The sequence below is a fragment of the Actinia tenebrosa genome, unplaced genomic scaffold (genome assembly GCF_029948245.1).
Source record: "Actinia tenebrosa isolate PJP-AT-01 unplaced genomic scaffold, QUT_ActTen_1.0 PGA_scaffold4__44_contigs__length_22323623, whole genome shotgun sequence".
In the NCBI taxonomy this organism is placed as follows: Eukaryota; Metazoa; Cnidaria; class Anthozoa; order Actiniaria; family Actiniidae; genus Actinia; species Actinia tenebrosa.
The window spans coordinates 3,960,823-3,986,550 of NW_028292581.1; the positions used below are offsets into that span (position 1 = coordinate 3,960,823).

The window sequence follows — 25,728 nt, forward strand, 5'->3', positions numbered from 1 at the left end:
TACAAGGGCCGTGGAAAGAACCAATGGAACAACGACATCTATAGTAGTATCATCCAATAAGATGTTTTGTTCAAATAAAGTTTGAAGCCACTCGCGAACGGCCAGGCACGAAGAAGATGCCTCAGCGTTTATTTAGCGGCCAAGTATCTTGGCAGCGAAAATGAAGACTTTTGGAAGGCAAAGGAATTCTTTTATTTGCTTTAGTCTTATATAGATTCATCGCCAGGAATCAAGGAACAAAAAAAAAGCCGTGAAACGATGTTTCGTAAACTGAAAATATTTTTTTCTGTAGCTTTGGTAATCGGCGTAATTTCGTTGGTGTTCTTCCTCTTTTATTCTACCAAAACCCACTATAAAAAATTGAATGAAACTACACAGTACATTGCTATTCTTGAGACCAAATTTTCGACCCAAGGAAGTCGGCACAAAGTTGAAGATAAACTAGAAGATTATATTTCGAATTTAAAGAAAAACAATGATATTACCAGTGTAACTGTTCCTCCATCGACGAAAACTAAAAATGCCGTCGAGGTGATTGCTACACCAAATTCAAAGTCCGAAGAAAATCTTTCTGCTACAGCAAATGGAGGCGATAAAGTCGACCAACTTATACAAAAGTCTTTGGAAAAGAGTAAGCCTGAGCTTCATAGCGAAGGAGATGAACCAGTTGATTCTACAGATAGTTCTACTGAACAAACACCTACCATCGAAGTAAACTCTGAACAAAAATCGCAAAGGACCGCACCGGTAACTTCTGCTGTTAATCTAAAACCACCTTCCGATGAAGAAGACGAGGACCTGGATTTATGCCCTGAAAAGCCGAAATCGTTAAGTAAGTATGCACAAAACAAGGAGAGATTCTTTGGGTACAGAGTAGTTGTTTCTATTGATTGAATTGTAGAAAGAATGGTTTGTTTGGGATGGTGTATCTTCCACGTGTATGAATATCAAGGGTGGATCCAGGGGGGGTAAAGGGGGGCTGAAGCCCCCCCCCCCCCCCCCTTCAGCAGAAAAAAACGATGCTTTTTTATATTGTTTTCCATTGTGTTGACAGAAGAAACTCAATTAGCCCCCCCTAAACTCAATTAGCCCCCCCCCCCTAAAATTTTGGCTGGATCCGACCTTGAATATGTAGTGAAATAACTTCTGCTCTTACCACTTAGTACAGAAGTATATTTTAGTGCTTTTCAAGGTTCATCAGAATGGGATCCGAGGGGTTTGATACGAACAAAAAAATGCCTATTGGTTGTGACAAATTGTTACACCCTGTTATGACGAGGCTAATAATATTATGACAGAGAAGAATGACAGATGATTATAAGTAATTATTAGTCATTAGTAATATTAAGTAATAGTACACAAATGACACGGCTATTGTGAACAATCCACACATACAGTAAAGTGTCGGTAGTGGTTGGCCAACCTCTTACCAACACCTTACCATTACTTTATCGACCACTTACCAACACCTTACCGTCATCTTAGCGACAACCAGATTTCAAAGATAGTGTAGAATAGATGTCAAATACAGCGAAATATAAATCAAACTCTCCGTAAATGCATTGTGATCCAAGAAAAGACATGAAAGCCCATTTTTGTGGATGATAAAGAGATATCGGACTGCAGCTTTGCTAAAATTAGCGATCGTGCATAAATATTGGAGCAGACTAGCAGCAAATTGATCCAGTAGTACTAGTAACTCAAAGTTGGCAAATATGGGAATGCTATTAACGGCAAATAAATCCAGTATTAACTCAAACTAGCCTTCACTTTAATGAACATAACAAAGAAAGAAATATGCAAGTAATACACAACCTGCTTTTCACAACTGTTGTGAAATACACTGTTACAACTGGTATAGACCCTTTGCAGTTTGCATGTGACGTCAAAGCAGCTCATAAAAGGATTTCATCCTCATTAGAATTGGGAGTACCTATTATCATGTCCTCCAAATTGAGCTGCATTCCAATATGCTGCAAGGGGTCTATAACAGTATTAGTCAAATCCAACTAGCAGTCTATCATCAATGGTGCATTCTGATTGGATGACTACTACTAGACTATACTGTAAGCTATACATGTAGCATACTAGTAGTGAAAGGTGTCTTTTTAAACACCACAACATCAAATTTTACTTTCATTATAAACTTGTTTGCATCTATATATTTCATAGACTAGTTGGATTTGATTAAAACAAATCAGTCCTCTTGCCCTTGTGGCCTACGAGTAAATTAAGCCCATTAGGTCTTCTGCCTCCTGGGCTATTGACTCATTCCATTTGTGCTCGAGGACTAATTGCTAATTATGGAGTGTGTACAAACAAGCAAGCTGTAAAAAAAAATGTTTAAAGTGATAATGACTGTGTTAGTGTTAGTCCTTCACTTTTTACAGTGTACTCCCATGATAGGCTAAGGTCCAAAATGTCCAGTACATTATGAACTTGTGCGTAAGTAAACATTATCTTGAGGCTGATTTTTCTTGAAGAGCAGTTTTGCTCCTGCTTCAACCCCCTCAGACTTTCTCATAAAAATACAATATATACATGTAGGATACAAATAAAGTATTAATTACTCTTTTAATTATGATGGCAGCTGGGCCTCTATATGTGAATCAAGTTATACCAAAGATGGAAGAGCTTGAAAAACATTTATCTGAAGCATATGGTGGTTGGGTAAAAAAAGGTGGAGCATGGAGACCCACTAATTGTAAAGCAAGAGTTAAGGTATGCTACATGTTACTATTTTATAATATTATTCGATAACTTAACTATACATCTAACCGGGAAATGGAAGTAATAGACCTTTTTCCTAGAACATAAACATTTTAACTTTTTTATCTTCTTTTTAACCTCTGCTATTTTGATCAGTCTTTGTGTAAAAAATAAACATGTTTTATGCTTTTGTTAAATAATTTCAATAATAATTATTATTATTCTAATAACTCAATTTTTTCCCTGATTTAAGATGGCACTTATAGTACCATTTAGAAAACGATATGAACAACTGGGAATCTTTGTTCGACATATGCATCCAATGTTAAAGAGACAAGAATTGGATTACAGAATAATTATAGTAGAACAGGTAAGCTAATCAATATTAACATAAACCTACTATAAACCTGGTCTCACACAACTTCTGCTTTCTGATTGGCTGAGCTAGTAGTGGTCTATAAGTGATAGAGTACTAGCAGTGAAAAATAGTGGTTTTGAAAACCAAAACAATGCAAAAATAAGTTATTTCAACCTAATTTCAACATTGTTTTTTCATTCATTTACTTGACACATTGGTAGGTTTATACTAAGACAATTAGACCTCTCACCCTCATATAGACTCTTAAGCTGTTCAGGCTGCAGGTGTAATTGTTGATTATATCTTCATTATGTATCTACTCAAGCTTTGATATGCCTCAAACCTTAATTTGCTTATCATGCTGGGTAGGGTATTGTTGGTTTGTTTGTCTTTATTGCATTCTAATACAATAGAGTCATATTTTTATGCAAAAGTAATAAATAATGATCTGTTATAGGGAAATATAGTTGTACCAAATTCTTATGTAATGATAGAGCCTGAGGGCTAAGTTAACTGGAAAGTTTTCTAGTTAGCCCCCAGTATTTTTGTTTCTAATTAATAGCAGGTCAGGTATTGTTTGTTCAGAAGCTAATAAGTCAGTCACTTATTCATCTTCACCCCTATGATGATCCTACTCCTTGACTGAAGCTTGATAATAAAACATAAAGGTGAACAAAAAGATTGACAACGATACTGTAAACCTCCAAAAATAAGCCTCCTGAATTTAAGCCATTCCAAAATAAGCCCCCTTAATTTAAAATTAAAATGAATATAGGGCATAAATGTAACCATGTTCTTAATTTTTATTTGTATTTATAGTCTGGAGCTACACCTTTTAACAGAGCAATTCTCTTCAACATTGGATACAAAGAGTCTTTGAAATTTAAAGACTTTGACTGTTTCATTTTCCATGATGTTGATCTTATTCCAGAAGATGATCGTAATATGTATACCTGCCCTACATCTCCTCGGCATATGTCAGTAGCGGTTGATAAATTTAATTACCAGTAAGTGGTCCATGTCTGTAATTATTACTGTTTGATTATTTAACATGTTTGTATGAAAGTTTTAATGAGTTTTTTAATTTCATTTTTTCTTTAGTTTGAATTCATTGGTCAGAATTTTTTTTAATTTCTAATTTTAGATGATGTTAATGTTTATTGGAATAGATTGGATTCTGAAATATTTTCTGTGCTTGATCTTTAATTGATTTCTTGTGGTCATTATAATGATTTTAAATAATTGTTGTCTTCAGTTTTATTTTTGCTATCAAATTAGCTTTTTATCGGTTGTTCAACAATGAACATTCCACAATCGTATTATCGTTTCCATGGTTTTTAGCAAACATGTGGAGCCTCAAACTTTAATTTGATTGCTGATTCAATTTTCTTATACTTTATTCATGTATCCAAGGCTGGTTTGAGCTAACTGATAGATATTTACCATAATTATTGAATACCACTACAGGGAATGAACTTAGACTCTGTTTGTGCCTTATAATTTACTAAAATATTTCTCAGAATTAATTGTGGCCATAGTAAAAATGTAAACAGAATTCTGTATATATTACTTATAACCTTATGAATAAGCTGGTTCTTTGTCAGGACTTTTATGTAGTTTAGCTTATGCTTAAGGTAAAGAAGAAACCCATTTCATTCATTTGTTTCTTTGGGAATATACTCTGCAATAATTGTTCTTTTTTATCTTTCTGATAAGAAACTCCTTATTTAGTATTAGAACTTTGTTTACATTCTGTTATGTTTCAATTCTATTTTACATAACTTTAGTCACAATTTTGATTTTTTTCTTGTACAGATTGCCTTATGCCTCTATCTTTGGTGGGGCAGGATCCTTCAGAAAGAATCACTTTGAAGAAGTTAATGGATTTTCTAATAAATTTTGGGGATGGGGAGGTGAAGATGATGATCTTTATCAGAGGTAAGTCATTTATTTTGCCCTAAATAATAATTACCCAGTAAATGATGTTTTATCTATCAAAGGGATTTAAAATAGTTCCTTTGCTGTTAGCTATGTGATAAGTGGTTTTTAAATGACATCCTGGCGGTGGTAGGTGGTGATATTTTTCCAAATTTACAATAATTCGTTTATTAAGAAACAGCTTTGCTCAGTTAACTAGACATCCATTGTACTTTCAGCTGCATGACCTTTTTCCATACCAACCATAATGCTTGAATAAGACAACATAGTTCTTCTAAATTATGTTTAATACATGTAGGCTTCCGCTTTACCCTTTCCCAACAACCATCTCCCTTAAGGGCACTAGACAGCTGCTTCTAGTCTAATAGGCTGTTTCCATTTTGCTATCATTTTACTGCCGCTATCAGAAAGCATATGTTTTACAAATTTTCTCTCTTATTCAAATTATAATCCCTCAAGGAATAGTTACATGTAGTTTTTTAATCCCTTGTGAGAATAACTCAGGTACGAAACAGTGTAGGAAAAAAAATAAAAAGAAAGTGTGCAAGTGGTGAAAAAAAAATTGTGATTGGCTGATATCTGTATAGTACTGATTCTGCTCTTATGATTGGCTGCATTTTTATTTTACGATACGATTGGATAACTTTGTATCTTAGTGTTGCAAGTCATTGTGCTCAAGCTATAATGCTCTAATCTTTCTGGTATTGAAGCTTTATTTTCAATTGTGATGGTAATCCTCATCAAAGTGACCCTAGTTTCAGTAGCTGTATATATGTTAGCCATGAGCAGAGGTCAAGGGAAAACAATGGGTGAACATTTTTAGGGTACATATTTCCCAAATACCATCTATTTGTCCCCTTAAACAGTCCCACAATGCACTGCAATGCCAACTCAACCCAGTTTTTTACTCAATATTTGAATGGCTAATAGAGTCAATCATGATTAATCTTCTTTCATAATGTCTGTCTGATTTTTAGAATTGTAGCCAAGGGACATCATCTTACAAGACCTTCCCTTCAAATTGGACGCTACAAAATGATTAGGGTTCATCACCATCAAAGTTCTAAAGCCGACCCTAACAGGTAAGGTTATAAGAAATCTTATGATAAAATAAAATAGGAAAAAATGAACTTTTTGGTTAAAGAGACCTTTACCAAAATTTCTTGAGTGACCAAAAAACAAGGTCTTCAAGTAGAGGTTGGACTTGATGTGTTCATAAACTTACTTTATTTTATCAAGTTCAACTTCGACTTGAAGCCACTGTTCAGGGTCCGAAATTAACTTTTGAGCTAAGTGGTCCTTTGGACAACCATGTTCTAATTCCTAGGCGTCCAGAGCAAAACTTAGGAGTCCCACTAGGATGCCATTTTGTAGAGCCTGAATGACAATGGTCAGCGGTTAGCTATAATGCAGAAGATGCATTCAAATTTGTCAGCGATATTCAATGGCTTCCGACAAAGGCATTATCTCGAATTTTTGATAAGTTTATCAGTTATAAAATGAAATTTCTAGGTTTTAAATACTAGAAGAAATATAATTTAGAATTATATTTGGACTTTACGGACTCTTATTTTTTTTATGAAAGAAAACACCTTGGCAAAAACGTAGGTCGTCAGATGGACAACCACATTCCAAAATCTAGTCGTCATTTGCAAATTTCAGTTGTCCCTGACAACTGGGCAACCGCTAATTTCGGACCCTGTTGTTTCGCAGTCACTCAACTAAATTTAGGAAAGGTTTATTACTGCCAAATTGCACCATCATTGAAACTACATCATAAGCATCTGTTTGCCCCCTTTGTATGTCTGCTTTTCCATGAGCTCTCTGTTTTAAAGGTACTGAAGGCAAGGAGCTGGTTAAGGTATCTTTCCTGGTCATTTTGAAAGATTTAATAAATAGCTATTGATTCTGTCCCTGTTGATGTTACTAAATCACCTAGTAGACTATCATGAATCATTTTATCAAAGTTTGGTAGACCATAAGGCCCACAAAGGTGTTAATTGGATTAACATTCAGGAATAGATGAATTAATGCTTTTTACATTTTTCTCCTTGAATATTGTTTTTTTTAAAAAGTTGATTATTCACTATCTAGAAGCCATCTAGAGGGCACTATTTTGCAAGATTTGAATTGACCCTCTAGTGTCATAGAATGGACTTCAAAATGTTATATAATGATATCCAAGTAACACACAAGCATTCTTAAAACTAGGAATATTTATCAGCAAGTAACCGAAATGTAAGCCAAAAGTTACGACCCAAATTGGCATATTTGTGTGACAGAGTCAAAAGACACTATTTTGGACAGTAATTATTTAGTCATAAATCTATATTTTTAATTAGGAATGCCTCGTGTACACATAGGAATGTAATTCTTTAGTTAACTGTTTGCGTGGAAAATGCGTAAGCAAGAAATAATTTCCGTACGTAATTACATTACAGTGAGTCATGCCTAGGTTTGGCGCTTGTTTACGTAAGTTCGTGTTTGGGACATCCTGTTTGCGCCTAGGGCGTGCAACATTGCGTAGGATGTGTAAGGTCTTAAGAATGCAGGTTTTTCCATAAAAATAGGCCCAAACTAAGCTTAAATCAGTGTAGTAAAAGTTCTTGAAGACGTTGCACATATCAAGACAAGGAATTCTCTACGATGTAAAGGTATGAATCTTTGAAGCCTTTTACACTTTTACCTAGGATAGATTTAGGACAAATCTATGTTAATATCGTTAACTAGTCGTTATATTTTATAGCTTAGATTTTCTACATATTTGTTAAGCATTCGTTTCATGTTGTAGTAATTCTAGTCGCATTAGCGCGTAATTTAGTACAAAGTTATTCACGCAGTAGTAATTTAGTAATCACGCTGAGTGTATCTTGTCTTTTAAACTCTTTAAAACGTTTACTATAGGATCGCTACCGCCTTACTCGCTTGTTTAACCTTTTTACTACGATAAATAGCCTTAACTGCGGGATAAAAGACCTTTTCTTTCCAACCTTTAATTTGTTCGCTACTTAAACTCTACACTCAAGGTCATTGTCGCGACCGCGTGTTCAGTAAACCGTGTAATTCTTAGTTTGTCATAAACAAAGGTTAAAATACTTACCTAAAGCCATAGTTAACCTCTAGTCAATTTTTCCTATTGCTTTTTTCCATTGGTTTAGTTCATTTTAAACGGTTTACCGACTTGTACATTAAACTTTGCAACCTAGTAATTTTCACTCGCGTATTGTAAACACTGCTAATCAGTATGCAATATTCAAATTACCTGTGACGTAATTTACGTATTTCCGTTTCTATTTATATCTAGCAAAACTGTATTTTATTCATAACTTTTAGCTATTTAGATAAGCTACAAATTTATTTTATCTCATTGTAAATATTTTTCTTGTTTTCATTAGAGATATCCTGTAATCTCGTTCCCGTTTTTTTTTCATGTATTGTAAAGTTGTGTGAATTTTTCAATAAATTCTTTTGTCAAAACCACTTGCAATCTGATTCATAGCTGAGCGCCTTGCCGCCGGTTACATTTTTGGTGTCAGAAGTGGGATTGCAAGAAAGTTGACATTAGTAGTTACTGATTATTTACCAACGGGAACGAGACTGAAATCATGGCAGAAGAAGCTGTGGCTGCACTCACAGAGCAATTGGCTGCACTCAAGGCACAGCTGGATGGCATGCAGGCTGAAGGAGGACCCCCTGCCCAACCTGTTCCTGCACCAGTGGTAAAAGTGACAGTGCCAAGGGAGAAGAAGCTGAGGAAGTATGCTGGTGGCAGAGACGACAAAGTGCTTGAAGACTGGATAGCGGATGCACAGAGGTCTGTGGCTGCCCAGAAGTTAACTGGTCAAGAGGCGGTGGATTTCCTGTACCATAGCTTAGAAGGTGCGGCTCGAGATGAAGTTCGACTAAGGCCTGTGGATGACTGGACAGACCCGGAGGGTTTCTTCAGGATTCTGAGAGACGTCTTCGGAGAGAAGCTCACCAAGACCCAGCTTCTCCAGAGGTTTTTCGCCAGAAAACAAGGTGACAGGGAGCCCATCCAGGACTTTGCCCATGCCCTGATGTCAATGGCGGAGCACATAACCAGAGTACACGTAGGAGCTCTGGAAAACAAGGACCAGAACCTCAGAGACACATTCGTTGAGAACTTGCGTGACAACCTGTTGCGCAGGGATCTCAAGCGCTATATCAGAGAACATCCCGAGAAGACCTTCAACGAGGTGAGGCAAGAGGCCTATCGTAGCTCGGAAGACACAGATAGAGGAACACATCGCCATGCAGCGGCCAAGGAGGTGTTGGTGGAGAGCAACCAAGTAAATGCCATCCAAGAGCTTGCAGCAGGACAGAAGGCCCTGGTGGAGAGGCTCATGCAGCAACAAAAATTGCTGGATGAGCAGCAGAAGCTGCTAACCCAACTTACCATGAAGTTAGCAAGCCCATCACCACCACGAAGTCCCCCACGTGGTCCGAGGAGATGTTACAACTGCCACGAGCTTGGACATCTTCGGCCGAACTGCCCAAAGCCCCTGAAAGACAAGGCACCAGCAGCACCACAGAAGGAGTCAAACTCCAGCTCTCCACGGCAGTGAGCCACGCCGTGGAGAGGAACTGTAGTGGCTCTAACTCTCTTTTTCAGAACGAAAAGTTTGTCGGGACAAGTCCCACAGTGGTGGCGAGGATTGGCGGAGTACCTGTGAAAAGCTTAGTGGATACGGGCTCCATGGTTACCCTCATCACCGAGTCGTTCTACAGGGAAAAGCTACAGCCAACCCTAAGAGACCTACACCCTGAAACAAGATTACTGCAGCTGCGAGGAGCTAACGGTTTGGACATCCCTTACATTGGATATATCGTCGCTACAGTAGAGATCGGAGGAGTGGTGGTCCCTGGGTGCGGCATCTTCATCACGAAGGACACAGCAGCCACTACAGTAATGCAGAGGAGGGTACCTGGCCTACTGGGAACCAACGTTCTTGGGCAGGTGCCCCAATACCAACAGATCCTGCAAGATGAAGAGAAGAAGAGTAAACGTAAAACTGGGTTCGTGAAAGTAGCCGGCTCAGACAAAGTCTGGGTCCCTGCTTTCACAGAATCTGATATCTTGGTCACAGGCCCATCATGGGGCACTGATGCTGTGATCGAACCCCTTGGTGTACCAGTAGAAGGAAACCTCACCGTGGCCAGTACTCTCGTGGATACTACCAAGACGTGTTACTATGTCAGAGTTGCCAACCAGACGGCAAAGGACATATGGCTAAAGCCGAGGACGCGGATTGGAATTGTGCGAGAGGGAGAGATGGTCAAGAGAGGAGAGCAGTTGGAGTTCCTACACGAGAATAACATGGTGACAGTGTGCTGTAACCTTAGTGCTGACCCTCAGATGCCACCCCAACGGGAAGCTGTGGGCAAAGTACGTTGGCAAAGGATACAGACACCCCCTCACGGGATTACCCTGGAACATTTCCCCGGGACGGAACTTCAGAGGGAGAAAGCTCTCCAGATGTTCGAAAGAAATGAAGAGGTGTTTGCTTCATGTAAGGAGGACCTTGGCTGTACAAAGACAACATATCATCGCATCTACACAGACGATGATGTGCCTGTCACAGAGCGTTACAGAAGGATTCCTCCAAACCAATACCAGGAGGTGCAACAGCATCTACAAGACTTGCTAGAAAAAGGAGTGATATGTCCAAGTGAGAGTAACTATGCCTCCCCAATAGTGCTTGTACGAAAGAAGTCTGGAGCCTTGAGGATGTGCGTCGACTACCGGAAGCTGAACCAGAAAACCAAGCGTGATCAGTACCCCCTACCAAGGATAGAGGAATCACTGGAGGCACTGCGTGGCGCAAAGTACTTTTCCACCATAGATCTGGCATCAGCCTACAATCAAGTTGAAGTCCATCCTGATGATCAGCACAAGACTGCGTTCACAACGCCCATGGGTTTGTTTCAGTACACTCGGATGCCGTTTGGACTACAGAATGCCCCAGCGACCTTCCAAAGGTTGATGCAAGGAGTCTTCCGAGAGGACATACTTCGCACCCTGATGGTCTACCTGGACGACATCATAGTCTTCTCATCCACCATTGAAGAACATCTTGAGCGGTTGGAAACGGTATTCAGTAAGCTGAAGCATCATGGATTAAAGGTTGAACCAACCAAGTGTCAACTCTTCAGAGATCGGGTGTCCTACCTGGGGCACGTGGTCTCTGCTGACGGTGTCGAGACAGACCCTGAAAAGACAAAGGCAGTTAACGAGTGGCCAGTCCCCCAGACAGTGCGCGATCTGCGATCATTCCTTGGTTTCGCGTCTTACTACAGAAGATTTGTCCCCAAGTTCGCTCAAGTGGCAGGTCCGCTGCACAAGTTAGTTGCTGAGCTCGGGAGCGGAGGAAGTAACAAGACCACCCGGAAGCAGATTGGCGTACTGTGGACAGAAGAGTGCCAAAAGAGCTTCAACAAGTTAAAGAATCTACTAACCTCAGCACCAGTGCTGGCCTACCCGGACTACACCAAGCCCTTCATCCTAGAGACGGATGCGTCCAACGAAGGATTGGGAGCCGTGCTGTCCCAAGAACAGGACGGAAGAGTCAAAGTGATCGCTTATGCCAGCCGAGGCCTGAGAGGTGGAGAGCGAAACATGGAGAACTACTCATCGAGGAAGCTGGAACTACTAGCCTTGAAGTGGGCTGTATGTGAGAAGTTCAGGGAGTACCTGCTGGGATCGAAGTTTGTCGTCTACACAGACAACAACCCGCTGACATACCTACAGTCAAAGAGTAAGCTGAAAGCTGTGGAGCAGAGGTGGGCTGCAGAGTTAGCAAACTTCAACTTCACCATCAAGTACCGCCCTGGACGTCACAACCAGAATGCAGATGCTCTAAGTCGCATCAACCGAGATGAAGAACCAACCACAGTTGAAGTAAGAAGTACACTAGCCTATTCTACCAATACTACAGACCTACCAGAAGAGGTACGTCAACATTTGATGGTATCAGCAGCGTTCATAAGCAACACAGAGACAAGTGCGCTGGAGGAGCAAGCAACCTCATTCCCAACCACACCTCTCACAGAGATCCAACGACTACAGCAGGAGGACCCATGTATCAGTCGTCTCCTCCACTACCGAAACCTTGGACGTCGGCCAAGTAAAAGGCAAAGCCAACAAGAGACAAGGGATACAAGGAAGTTGCTTAGTCACTGGAACAGGATTGAGGAAAGCCATGGAGTTCTCTACCGCCGTACAGGAGTCGGACAAGGAAGAGAGCTGCGGTTACTGCTACTCCCCACATCAATGAAATCACAAGTACTGAAGGGTGCGCACGATCAATGTGGACACCAAGGACAAGACAGGACAGAACAGCTCTTGAGGAAAAGATGTTGGTGGCCCGGTATGCAAGGAGATGTGAAGCAATGGATCTCAAATTGTGAAAGATGTGTCATTGCCAAAGGATCCTACCTTCCAGTCAAGACGCCGATGGGCAGCCTACTAGCTACTAGGCCATTGGAAGTGCTAGCGATGGATTTTACCTTGCTTGAGCCTGCAACAGATGGAAGAGAAAATGTCCTCGTGTTAACAGATGTGTTCACAAAGTTTACAATTGCTGTACCTACCCGTGATCAGAAAGCTACAACCGTAGTCAAGACCCTGATTAAAGAATGGTTCCTTGTGTATGGAATCCCCCAAAGAATACACTCTGACCAAGGCAAGTCATTTGAGGCAGAACTAGTCAAGGAGTTGTGTGCAGTGTATGGAATTAAGAAGTCAAGGACAACCCCCTATCATCCTCAAGGAAATGGGCAGTGCGAAAGATTCAACCGTACACTACATGAGCTTCTAAGAACTCTACCAGCAGAAAAGAAAAGAAGGTGGCCTGAACACCTGAAAGAGTTATGTTACGCCTATAATGCTACGCCACATGCAACGACTAGATACTCACCCTTCTACCTGATGTTTGGTAGAGATGCAAAGCTACCTTTGGACATTCTACTTCCTGATGATGACAGACAAGTGACAGTAGACAACCAGCAATGGATTACCAAGCACCAGACTCGTCTACGAGAAGCTTATACCACTGTGACACAAAACTTGAAGGAAGCTGCTACCGTCAGAAAGAAGATCCATGACCAGAAGGGCAGAGCACTGGCCGAACCACTACAAGTTGGAGAGCGAGTACTCCTTCGCAACCGTAAAGTCAGAGGAAGAAACAAGATTCAAGATAAATGGGACAACCAAGTGTACAAAATCGTTGAACGAAGAGACAACAATACATATGTCGTTGAAAGAGCTGATGGACATGGAGGAGATAAAATTGTTAGTCAAGGAGAAATGCAAGTGTGTCCAAGACCAATGCTGGAGATACGAGGACGACACAGGCAAGCTGACAGGTCTAGACAAACATGTACTGCATCGCCAGAATCATCAGATGAAGAAGATGACATTGGAGGAATGACAATCGCCTTTCAACCAATGACAGAACCAGCTGAACCTGATGATGATGATGATAGTGATGATGCGTCTGAGGAAGAACTGGCTGCACCTGTACTCCGACGTTCCACAAGGACAACGGCAGGCCAACACAGCAACCTCTATAATCTTCCAAGATCCGCACTTCAGCACTGACGAGTCCACCTGCGTATCATTGTTCCTGAATTTGCTCGAGGACGAAGCAAACAAAAAGGAGGGGCAAGTGTGACAGAGTCAAAAGACACTATTTTGGACAGTAATTATTTAGTCATAAATCTATATTTTTAATTAGGAATGCCTCGTGTACACATAGGAATGTAATTCTTTAGTTAACTGTTTGCGTGGAAAATGCGTAAGCAAGAAATAATTTCCGTACGTAATTACATTACAGTGAGTCATGCCTAGGTTTGGCGCTTGTTTACGTAAGTTCGTGTTTGGGACATCCTGTTTGCGCCTAGGGCGTGCAACATTGCGTAGGATGTGTAAGGTCTTAAGAATGCAGGTTTTTCCATAAAAATAGGCCCAAACTAAGCTTAAATCAGTGTAGTAAAAGTTCTTGAAGACGTTGCACATATCAAGACAAGGAATTCTCTACGATGTAAAGGTATGAATCTTTGAAGCCTTTTACACTTTTACCTAGGATAGATTTAGGACAAATCTATGTTAATATCGTTAACTAGTCGTTATATTTTATAGCTTAGATTTTCTACATATTTGTTAAGCATTCGTTTCATGTTGTAGTAATTCTAGTCGCATTAGCGCGTAATTTAGTACAAAGTTATTCACGCAGTAGTAATTTAGTAATCACGCTGAGTGTATCTTGTCTTTTAAACTCTTTAAAACGTTTACTATAGGATCGCTACCGCCTTACTCGCTTGTTTAACCTTTTTACTACGATAAATAGCCTTAACTGCGGGATAAAAGACCTTTTCTTTCCAACCTTTAATTTGTTCGCTACTTAAACTCTACACTCAAGGTCATTGTCGCGACCGCGTGTTCAGTAAACCGTGTAATTCTTAGTTTGTCATAAACAAAGGTTAAAATACTTACCTAAAGCCATAGTTAACCTCTAGTCAATTTTTCCTATTGCTTTTTTCCATTGGTTTAGTTCATTTTAAACGGTTTACCGACTTGTACATTAAACTTTGCAACCTAGTAATTTTCACTCGCGTATTGTAAACACTGCTAATCAGTATGCAATATTCAAATTACCTGTGACGTAATTTACGTATTTCCGTTTCTATTTATATCTAGCAAAACTGTATTTTATTCATAACTTTTAGCTATTTAGATAAGCTACAAATTTATTTTATCTCATTGTAAATATTTTTCTTGTTTTCATTAGAGATATCCTGTAATCTCGTTCCCGTTTTTTTTTCATGTATTGTAAAGTTGTGTGAATTTTTCAATAAATTCTTTTGTCAAAACCACTTGCAATCTGATTCATAGCTGAGCGCCTTGCCGCCGGTTACATTTGCACTGAAATTTTAATTTTTTATAACCTTCAGGTACACGTATCTAGAATATAGCAGCAGTAAATATCAGTTTCCAACCTAAAATCACAGTTCAAACGGCCAAAATTGAGGGCAATTTATTATGACTTGAGCTTGAAATCTTTGGATTCCACCATTTTTCAATGATTCAGCTGTTTAAAAGAATTGAGGACATATTTTCATTTTTAAGTCTGTCCCTACCCCCCCCCCCCCCTCTGCCATACAAGGAGTGAAGAAACCTAACCAGTTAGATATCAAATTTAGTGAAACATTGCCTTCCTTGGAAACACATAATTATTACAAAATTAATTCATTTGCACTTCTGGTCAGATTCATCAAATCTTAACTTGAAAAAAAATGTGTTTGGCAAATGAAAATCACCTAAAATTGTTTAAAATGTATAATATGGCCAGTAATTTAACATTATGTGAAATAAAATTCAAAAATTTGATAAACATTTTCCCTGGGCAAATATTTTAAAACAAGTATCAGACATCCCTGGCAATATACGCTGTACATCTTGCTTTACTGGAAGCTAATTTACCAAACATGCTTTATTAAACACACCTTATTTTTGAAGTAAACTTGTTAAATTAAATATTCACACCATTGCTGGTTTAAAAACAATAATCATTAAAAAGTGATAAATGGGTTGAACAATTTGATTTTTAAACAAGATCCTAGCATTTCTTGCTATTGCTGTCACAATTTAGCCAAAACATTTACTGTTTCAAAATGCAGGCATCCCAGACCTCCTATATATCCTATATTTCCTATAATTTGTATAGGATCCCATAAAGAGCCTATATATAAAGAAAACCTATATTTCCTATAAATAGGACGACTGCTGATTGATACATCTATATTTTACACTGTTTAGCATATTTGGCAAAGGAAATAAAATGGCCCCTTTTTTTTTGGTTCTGTTTTTTTATGGCTTTTTAGTTCTGCAAATCATTGCCTGTGCAACCTCCCGATCCCTGGTTACGCCACCCAAAAGCTATCTTAGCTCTTATAAAGTGCATATATTTTTGGGAAAAAATCCTATATAATATTTAGAACTTGCACAGCCTATATTTCCTATCAAATTTGTCTAAAAAGTGGCTGGGATGTCTGCTCATGTAGAAACCTTAAATCCTCACAACAAGAATTTGGCATCTTTTCACATCCCCTGGATGATAGTCAGAAGACCCAGAAGTTTGGGTAATATTGTTATTGTTCTAAATCATAATAGAATAGATAAGAGTAATTGAAACCTACGTACAATAGATTTATTTAACCTAAACCTATTTGCAATAGATTTTATTATTTATTTGGAATATAAACTATATAACATTGGTTTCATTTTACAGATCAGATATGCCATATGCTTGTAAAAACTGCATTAAGGCTGCGTTCATAATGTATGGCAGAGGGGGGGGGGGGGGGTGAAATCTTTAAATGACAAAACAAATTTTAAGACCCCCTCTTGAAGTTCCCCAAAAAATAACTATACCCCCCCAGGCAATCTCTCGTAGCTTCTCCTAAAAATTTTCCATCCCCTCTGAAAAAAATTTTTTAAACCACCCCATTTTACTGGTAAAAACGTTTTCCGACCCCCGACCCCCCCCCCCCCCCCCCCCCCACCTCTGCCATACAGTACATTATGAACGCAGCCTACAATTATTTAGTGCTTGCTAGATACACAGATATAGATCCAAAATAAGTATGCTGGGTTTGTGTTCATGTTTGCGATGAAGGAGAACAAAATATCAATTTTATCAAATTCTGAATCAGCCTCTGTGCAGATACACTTCGTGAAATGTAAAATATAATCTTGATTGATCACAGCTTTTTGAAGTTTTGATTGTATCAAGTAATTGTTATATTGGTTTAGCCATTAGGAACTTCCTTACACTTTTTAATGTTATTCTTCTCTAAGTCTGATTTTTACTACCAAGCTGTTGCAAGCACAAGATCAGTAACTTCTTTCCCTTGCAGCATAGAGAAGCCAAACTATGCATTTGTAGTACTGATTCCTGTACTGGCATCTAATGTAAAACCAGACTTTGCACCAATACATTACTTTGACAAATGAAAAACTGATGCGTAAAACCAAACCTCTTTACCTTCTCTACATCAGGTTTGATCTGATAAGAAATGCTGTGGCTCGAATGGCTTCAGATGGCCTTAGCTCTCTAAACTACAAGCTACTAGAAGTAAAGGAGCAGCCCCTTTATACAATGGTTACAGTACATGTAGAACAGTCAATGCTGCCAAGTTAACGCTAGTTAATGCTTAGAGCACTAGGCTGTATGCATTTATCATTCTCCAATAATCAAGGATACAAATTCTGGCATTGTCAAGGAAGGCAGCAAAATAATAATTACTTGATTGAATCGAAAAACTTATTAATCATTTTAATTGATATTTTATTTTTAATATGTTTCCATCAACAAACATGAACTGTTCTCCCAGCACATTTGTTTAATGAACAAATAGTTTAATACTTAGTTAAAGGATTCAATTTTCTGTAATTGTCCCTAATGAGAATTTGTATAGGAAATCGCACGATCTTGAGTACAATTTGGAATTTATAGGTACGAGTTATGTTTTGATATTTTTCAAAATTGGACAAGCCTTTAGGCAAGTTCAATTTGAGAACTTTTAAAACATCACGAGTGTCTATAAATTCTGAATTGTACGAGAAAGTTGTGTGATTTTTTGTTTATAATACACTCAAAAAAATTGAGCAACTTAATTGGGACTATTTAGAGTGCAATTTGGTATTTAATTGTACTCCTCTTGCCCAATCAGAATTGAGTAATTTTGTAGAGTGTATTATAAGAATAGAAAAAGAAATGTATGCATGCATTCAGAAAATTGTTTCAGTCAAAAAAAGAAAAGTTTGTAAAAATATTTATACATGGAATGCATGCTCTCTAGTTCTGAGTTACACACTCAATTGAAGAATCCTTGTCGGATTCAGAAACATATAACATAAAGCTGACACTGAAATGGCACATGGGAAATGACATAATTATATTATAAGAAGAGATAACTACTAATTATATACTAGCTAAGCTAAAAACTAGTGTAAGCTGCGTCGAGTTTCTAATGATAAAAAGGTAAATTATACGCCGTGAACAGATGAAAAAACTGACGTTTTGGACGCTAGTCGGGGTTATATGATTATGTTATAATTTATTCATTTGCGCCATCCATGCAGTCGGTTTAGAATGCCAAACACGTATTAAAAACAGTGGATGATGCCACGGTTTGCCGGTCACAGCATGCATCTAATTAACATACTTTCCATGTGCCATTTCGGTCTCAGCTTCTATGTTCTATGTTTCTGAACCCGACAAAGATTCTTCAATTGAGAGTATATGCCCGAGAAAATACAATTAATTTGAATAAGAAAGATCTGTAAAGCATTTTTCTAGGAGTAATAAAATGATGCCATCATGCAAAAAGTCTTTTAGAATCATTCAAACGTTTTATCTTACAGTGGAGCTAAGTTACGCAACTCAAGAATAAGGATGATGAAGGATGGTCTCAACAGCCTCAAATATAAAGTGCTCAAAACAAAAGAAGAACCAATGTATACAATGATTACAGTTGAAGTCAATCAAAGATGGGTATAAGTGCTTGCCTTGGCTTCAATACAAGCTTCATCCATCGTAAAGAAAACAAGTTCAACACGCAATCATAATCATTCCATGAACAAGTCATTGAAGATTTCAATTTCAGCACAGCCAGGACTAAAGTCTGTTCCATTTCTTTGACATGGGAAATGTCTTTGTTAAAAATAACGCATTTCTGCGCTACTTCTAAGGACTGCATTTTTGACTCAAATAATCATTACCAGTAAACAAAAAAATGATACTCAAGAGAATGAAACATGGTTTGAAATGAGAGAAATGAGGATTATGCCCAGATTAAAATCACAGACCAAAATCAAGTAGTGTGTGGCCAACCAGGATCAAGCAAGGGTACATGTATGGTAACCATCTTGGGGCTATCATCTCTCTCTAAACCTGTCATTGGCCCAACCTACAAAGTTCTTGCCTCTACAATCTGTGGCATTTGTTTATATCAATAATCACAAACTTTAGGACAATATTTCAAATTCTTTTTGTATTTTTAATGACTCATTTACATTTTTCTAGTAAAAAGATAAACACTGCTCAGACCTAGAGCTCCTCGCATTTTGTGCACCTCAGTTTTTTAAATTACCATAAAATGAGTACATAGCAGGGTGACACTGGTTATATTATGTGTGACGCATGATTTTGGCTAAAATAAGTGCTTTATATGTGAAAATAACAAAATGTAGACTGGTTTGTGAATTCCAGGTTACTGTACATGTGGTGTGACATTCTTTTTTTGAAATGTGTGTGATTCGTGAAATGATCAATTCAATTTGGTGATCAGTTAATGTGTGTCAAGTTACATGTGATATGTGATTTTTAGATACATTAAAAATTATTATGCATGAAACATGATGCCAAAACCCCTGTTCCACCCTGTTATAGAATAGATTGCACATGACTGTAAAATAAATACTCATGATAATGATGTTTTGTGCTATGTGCCATGCCTGGATGCTGCAGCATCCTGATTGAGCTCTGCAATGAACTTAACCAATGTTCCATGACTGTGCCGTGGCCAGCAACTTGTCACAGGTGGAATACATTCATAAGGGTAACCTACATTGATCATGGCCAACCATCAGTGGTTTTGAAAGCAGTTTGTTCAATGTCTGCAAACAACTGTACTTTTTTACTATTCAAATATGTATGTAGTTCCAGAAAATAAACTACCCAATGAGGGATTCCTGTGCATTATTTCTTTTTCTTCTTCCCAGCAATACAAATGACAGAAAACTTCAGTAAATAGATAACCTTTTAAATCCCTAAAAAATCTCCCTAGATAGAGGAGGGCACAGGGAGAGTATGTGTATTACTTTAGTATGCAGATATTCTCAGGTTTATGACACAGCAATCGTGTGGTGAGCCAATGACATCTGCTTTAATAGCCTGGAGACAACTTGGACGGAATAAATTTAACTGGGACTATATGTAATAATTTAATAATTTTGCTCGCTTTACCTTAATATTACGTTGCTTGAAGCCTTAATTCTGATTGATACAAAGTATTCTTGTTTTGCTTTAAATTCTAATTTCTTTGTTGCAGTCAGCTAGTGTCCTTGATTATATCGTGTAGTTCCAGAAATTATCCATACCTCCCCCACCTAGGAATTTTTAGGACCCTACCTCTGGAAATTCCAATTTTCATCCATACAAACTCTGTAATTTTGTTCTTTCCCAGATCCCCCCACCCCTTGGAAATTCCAATTTCCTCTGTGGGTGGGGTATTTTTATTTTTAAAGTCATTTTATTAATAATAAGTCAATTGCTGGGTTATTTAGTGTTCCAGGGGCCAAATTAAATCTATGAAAATTAACTTTTTCATAGATATAATATGGTATGCACTCTATCTAATTCAAGGTCACATGCAGTCGCTCTAAAATTATTGCTTGCTCAGTATTCTCAAACTTAGGACACAGATTCACAGCATTTCTGCAGCATACCACCATCATAATCCAAGTGATTTCCTTACTATCTGCTGAGCAATTTCATTGAACTTTGTCCTGTTTTCTCTCCACATTTTCTAGCATTTAAACAAAAAGAATGAGTCAGCTTTCAAATAAGTAATGAATTTAGTCATAGACAAAAGAAACTATCCATAGCTCTCAACATTGAAAGCATAATAATATTACTGTAAAGGGCCAGGGTGTTAAATAGAGATAAGTTTATTCATATTTTTGTAAACATATCAATGTAAAATCTCTGGGAGTTGAAGACCAATACACCATGTATGGTTGAAAGTGTTGAGAATAATTGTAATCCACCTAGATAATATTTATTTATTTTTCTTAATACGCGCAATTTATCCTGGCCACAACAAGCTTGCTTCAAAATAAACAAATATACTCCCAAATATTTTCCTAAAATATTCTTACCGATGCATCAACGTTTGCTCCACTTTCATCATTTGGTTCTGTCGAATGAGAAAATGTTTAGAGCTTAGATTTTGAACAATGACACTGTAAGATACGTTCGTTACTATCAAGTTATTGATCATGGGTATATGTGCTGGTTTTAAATCATGCCCAAGAAAATTAAACAGCAAAATGCACAGCGGCCATGTTGGATGAAAATAAGCAATAAGCAAGCTAAAACTTACTTTCAAGTCCAACAATAAGTTTCTACCAAAATTACTTCATACCTGCTAACATGCTTACGACAGATAGAAGTATTTTTTCTACAGACTGGACAGGACTCCATCTCTCAGCACTACTTTCATATCCCATGGGATCATCTCCAGGAGCATGGAGGATAGAAATACAAACTCTTCCATCAGGATACACTAGAAAAACAAATACTTCAATATTAGTTTATACTGCACTGCCAAACAAACTCTGTGTTGATCTAAGTCAGTGAATGGCTAAGTCATAAACTGAATTTTGGGAGATACTGTAGAGATGACATTGTTGGGTTTCGCAAACGCCAGAAAACCACTGGAGAACCCAAAGAAAATTCCTTGAATCAAGTAAGAGACCCAGAAAACTTTATTACTCACATGTAATGCTGAGTTCAGGTATCTAAACAAAGCCTTGGAATTGAGAGACTAGTCTATACTCCTATACCACCCTTTATCAACTCTCTACTTCATAACCAATCGTATTGCAACATTTAGTTCAATATTTTTAACCAGCCAATGAGATAACACATTAATATAATAAGAGTGTGAGAACGTGATAATCTGATTGGCTAACACTGTTATCAGTTCAATATCTGTCTGATTTACTGTTATCTGATTGGTCAGTTTTATTGAAGTGTACCTGGTTAGTGTGTCTGCACAGTAAGTAAGTATACTTTTTTACACTAGTGACAGGTGTGTCTAAGGGGTATCCGGTCATGTCGCCCCCTTGCCATGACCCCCCCAGCCACGTATACCATGATGCCCCCAGTCTACGAACATTTTACAGCATCAAAAAGGGATTTCTCCTGTTACAAGCGAGATTCCTATCATGTCCAATATCTGTGAATTGTGCAAACTGCCTGTTCTTGAATCCCAAGAAGTATGGTTACTCGGTTGGTATGGGGACAACTCTGTTTGGGAATGCTGCTGTTGCAAACATCTGCCGCGCAGCCAACCAACATAGACAAGCTCTACGCCCTGAAGACCCCAAAGACCTGAACTTTGATTTGGCAAAAGAGCACATTCCAGCTGGCTTTCTGAAAGGCGACGTTCTTGCAAAAGAACCCCATCATTTGATACTGGCAGCTAAGGAACAGTTGGAGTTCCTTGCGAAGGCAAAAGGCTGGTATATGGATGGCACATTTAAACTTTGTCGCCATCCCTTCACGCAACTTTTTTCGATTAACGTTTTTGTACTTCGAGATGAGTTTGTGAAGCAAGTACCAGTCATGTTTATTATGATGTCTGGTTGAAAAACCAGAGATTATCACAAATTTTTGCCAAAGGTAATCATCGTTCACTAAACAGTATATTCATATTGTTATATTTATATGTCCACACAGAGAAAGAAAATATTGTCTGATTTTTATTCTTATCTTTCTGTTATAGGTCCGTGAAGTGTTACCCCATGACCCAAACGTCAAAGAAATAAAGTTTGATTTTGAAAAGGCCACATGGAAAGCTTGCAGGGAGGTATTCCCTAAAGCCTCCATGCACGGATGTGCATGGCTGTTTGGAGAAAGGTATACATACATAAGTTAATGTCATGACGTGGATGGAAAATTGTAACCAGTGTTAATATACTTTCCTTTAATTCTTTCATAGGTTCAAGAGCTTGGCCTACAAAGTGCATACAAGCATGATAACGCCATTTGTACAGATTCGTTAGAAAGCTTATGGCCCTGCCCTTCCTCCCCACTGGCAGGATAGTTCACCAGTTCCAACAGATCCATGTCCATGCCACTACACCAGCCCTCAACTAGTTGGTTTCATACTACGGAAAAAAATGGATAAAGAGTACCATCTGGCTCCCTGCAAACTGGACTGCATATATGAGAGCAGTACGAACTAACGACGACGTTGAGGGCTGGCACGATGCCATAAATCGACAGGCTTGTGGAAAGACTCAATTGCCTTTGCACCTTTTGATAGAGCTTTCTTTACAAAGAGGCAAGGCTAGTCGCACTCCAAGTGCGATTAGTTTCCAAGAAGAAGCTGAAAAGAACTTATGCGTAAGCGAAACAATAATAGGAAAGATCACTAGCGTTCTTATGGCAACTACGGCATACTAACTTGAATTACGAATAATTCATTGAAATTACTTACGAAATTTTGTTGTCAACTTTTTTCCTTTTCATAATTTTTTTGTATTTCTTGGATACGATGAAATATAGCTCAAATCATTAAACTTCTTATTAAATAAGCGTTAATAGAGACTAGAGTCATGGTTTATGCTGAGGGCATCATGGTAGTACAGACTGGGGGAGTCATGGTATACATGGGGGAGTCATGGTATACGTGGCTGGGGGGACATGACCGGTAACTGTCTAAGGTAATTATATATGATTCCTATTATTTATTCTATAATACATACCATTTGGATGGAACATCTCCCCTACGAATCTCATCTTTGGGGGACTCAAGGGATAGTCATGAGGGAATGTCAAACGGGTGGTGAACACGCCCCCTTCAAATGATGTTCCTTCTGGTCCCCTATATCACAAAGTGTGCAGTTAATATTTAATGATTTAATGGAAGTATTTTGATTTAGACTGCGAGCTAAGTCCCTCTATTTCCCTTGGTCACTGTCCATCTTTCTGTCTGTGTCGATTGGTTGAGGAAGATTGGTTACGAGTCAAAAGTCCCTGGGGAAGGGGGCTGGGGAGGGAGGGACGAAAGAAAAATATTTAAACATTACCATGTGTTCTTTTTTATTTTGATTCCAATTATTAAACCAAGGATGAATAAATTTTTACGGCTTGGGCATAATGTTTTCCAATTTCAGACAATGCTATTCTTTTCAGAATAAGATTCTTTGTTTGAGTCATATGCAGGTGTCTCAACTTGTGCAACCAATTTTTAAAACAAAGACATGACAAATCTAGGAAACCACACATGGTCTGAAAAGAGGGAAAATTATGCCTATTTATAAAGGTCTAGGGACACTCCGAGTTGCATATTTTATGGTTTGGGGGGGGGGGGGGGGGGGGGGGGCTATAAGGGGATTTTACATTTTGAAATAATATTTTAAACATAACACATCTTTCAGTCAGCTGACTCCCCCACTCCCCCTACCCCAAACTAAAATATTTCCAATCAACCATTATGACCCCCATTTTTAAGGGAGAAAATGGGCCAGAGAAAAAGTCCACCCTGCCCCCCTCCCCCCTAAATTTTAAGCAATTTGAATGAACCATTGCATTCTGTGAGTAATCAATCATTTATGTGAGTCTTTTAGTTTTGAAACATTTGTAAGCTTATATAAGTTTTATCTTAAGTACACTGCTCATTCTTTTACTTCACAAACTTACGATATCAGAGCTTCCCATTCAAAGAAATTATCTTCAGCCATAGGACCTGTAGTTAATCAAATGCAAGGATGTCAGCCAAAATGAACAGAAAAGTGTGAAAAAAACAATTGATAAACGACTAACCTGCTATGATTCCCTCTGGAGGATTGAGAGTTAACTCTGTAAGTAAAACTCGTATTTATTTATCATATTTACTTCAATATCGTATAGGTTTACTCAAATTCATCTATTCAAGCCATTTTAAAAGACATAAGCTTATACATTAGGTTTCTTGAAATTTAATAGACAGACATCTAGTTTTCGATGGCGGAGACGATCGATCACTTACGTTTATATTCGGCCATAAGCCTTTTTAATGCCGCTCCTGCCATGATTCACGACAATTCACTAAAAATTCTTGGTCAAACTACCAGCCGATCAAAAGTTCTTTTCTTTCTTCGTGATTCTGTGGGCAGCCATCTTGGATTCAGGTATGCGGTTTGCCTTGCAGGCTCAACGCCACAGGAATCCCAACAAAACAGATTTAGATCAACCAAAAATACCGTGCTCATCCAGGGGCGGGTCCAGGGGTGGTAAAATAGGCGAAATTATCAGCATATCGATACGGTTAGTACTTCATGTAAGACTACATGAATAAGACTATATGAAATGGCACTATTTCATTATTTATTATTTATTATTAGTCACCCCCCTTTCCTCAAATTCCTGGTTAAACCTTTGCAATAGTCACCCCCTAAAATTTCTGGATCCAACCATGCATTCTTATGCCCAAAAACTTAATAAAAGATTTATCTCTAACTTCATGTAATGGACTGAGCATAGTTGAATGTGTGATGGGAGCGTCTTTATGAAACTTCTATCAAGATCTGCATTTTTGTAACTTTGGGGGTGTCATAAAGGACCACCAGTGATTGTCAGGTAATAAGATTGTCAGTTGTTATTCAAATAATTATTTTCGGTTCATCATCTGAATTCTGTCATTTAGATAAAATTGGTAGCTTTTTAGGGGGTAACAATCCCTAGTTGCCACACCCACCTGGACAAGACAGATGCCTTTATAGGGATCATTTGTCATCAAAATTTTGCCACCCTTTTATATATGGGAGTACCCTCCCTTGCTAATATTCACAAAACTTTTCAGTCTGAGAGAGGGGGGGGGGGGGGGTTTAACCTTTGAACCATTCCTGGAAACAAGCCTTAATTAAG

At 38.2% G+C, this 25,728-nt stretch overlaps 2 protein-coding genes across 3 annotated transcripts; one reads left to right on the top strand and one right to left on the bottom strand.

The window, feature by feature from the left end:
• Positions 1-84: 84 nt before the first annotated feature.
• Positions 85-19,778, top strand: LOC116305993 (beta-1,4-galactosyltransferase 1). Of its 2 annotated transcripts, none has more exons than XM_031716015.2 (7): positions 85-832; positions 2,591-2,721; positions 2,963-3,079; positions 3,887-4,074; positions 4,883-5,005; positions 5,983-6,087; positions 17,085-17,529. In XM_031716015.2, the coding sequence occupies exons 1-7, from the start codon at positions 259-261 to the stop codon at positions 17,224-17,226; spliced, it is 1,380 nt and encodes a 459-aa protein (XP_031571875.2). In that variant the 5' UTR covers positions 85-258; the 3' UTR covers positions 17,227-17,529. The 2 variants fall into 2 exon arrangements, with proteins under 2 accessions (XP_031571875.2, XP_031571876.2); XM_031716016.2 differs by lacking the exon at positions 17,085-17,529 and adding an exon at positions 18,453-19,778 and having other exon boundaries at positions 87-832.
• Positions 19,067-25,053, bottom strand: LOC116305994 (ubiquitin-conjugating enzyme E2 G2). The gene is made up of 7 exons (XM_031716017.2): positions 24,851-25,053; positions 24,646-24,681; positions 24,523-24,568; positions 23,586-23,704; positions 21,236-21,376; positions 20,970-21,007; positions 19,067-20,617 (listed from the first exon to the last, which is right to left on the bottom strand). The coding sequence occupies exons 1-7, from the start codon at positions 24,891-24,893 to the stop codon at positions 20,543-20,545; spliced, it is 498 nt and encodes a 165-aa protein (XP_031571877.1). The 5' UTR covers positions 24,894-25,053; the 3' UTR covers positions 19,067-20,542.
• Positions 25,054-25,728: the final 675 nt, after the last annotated feature.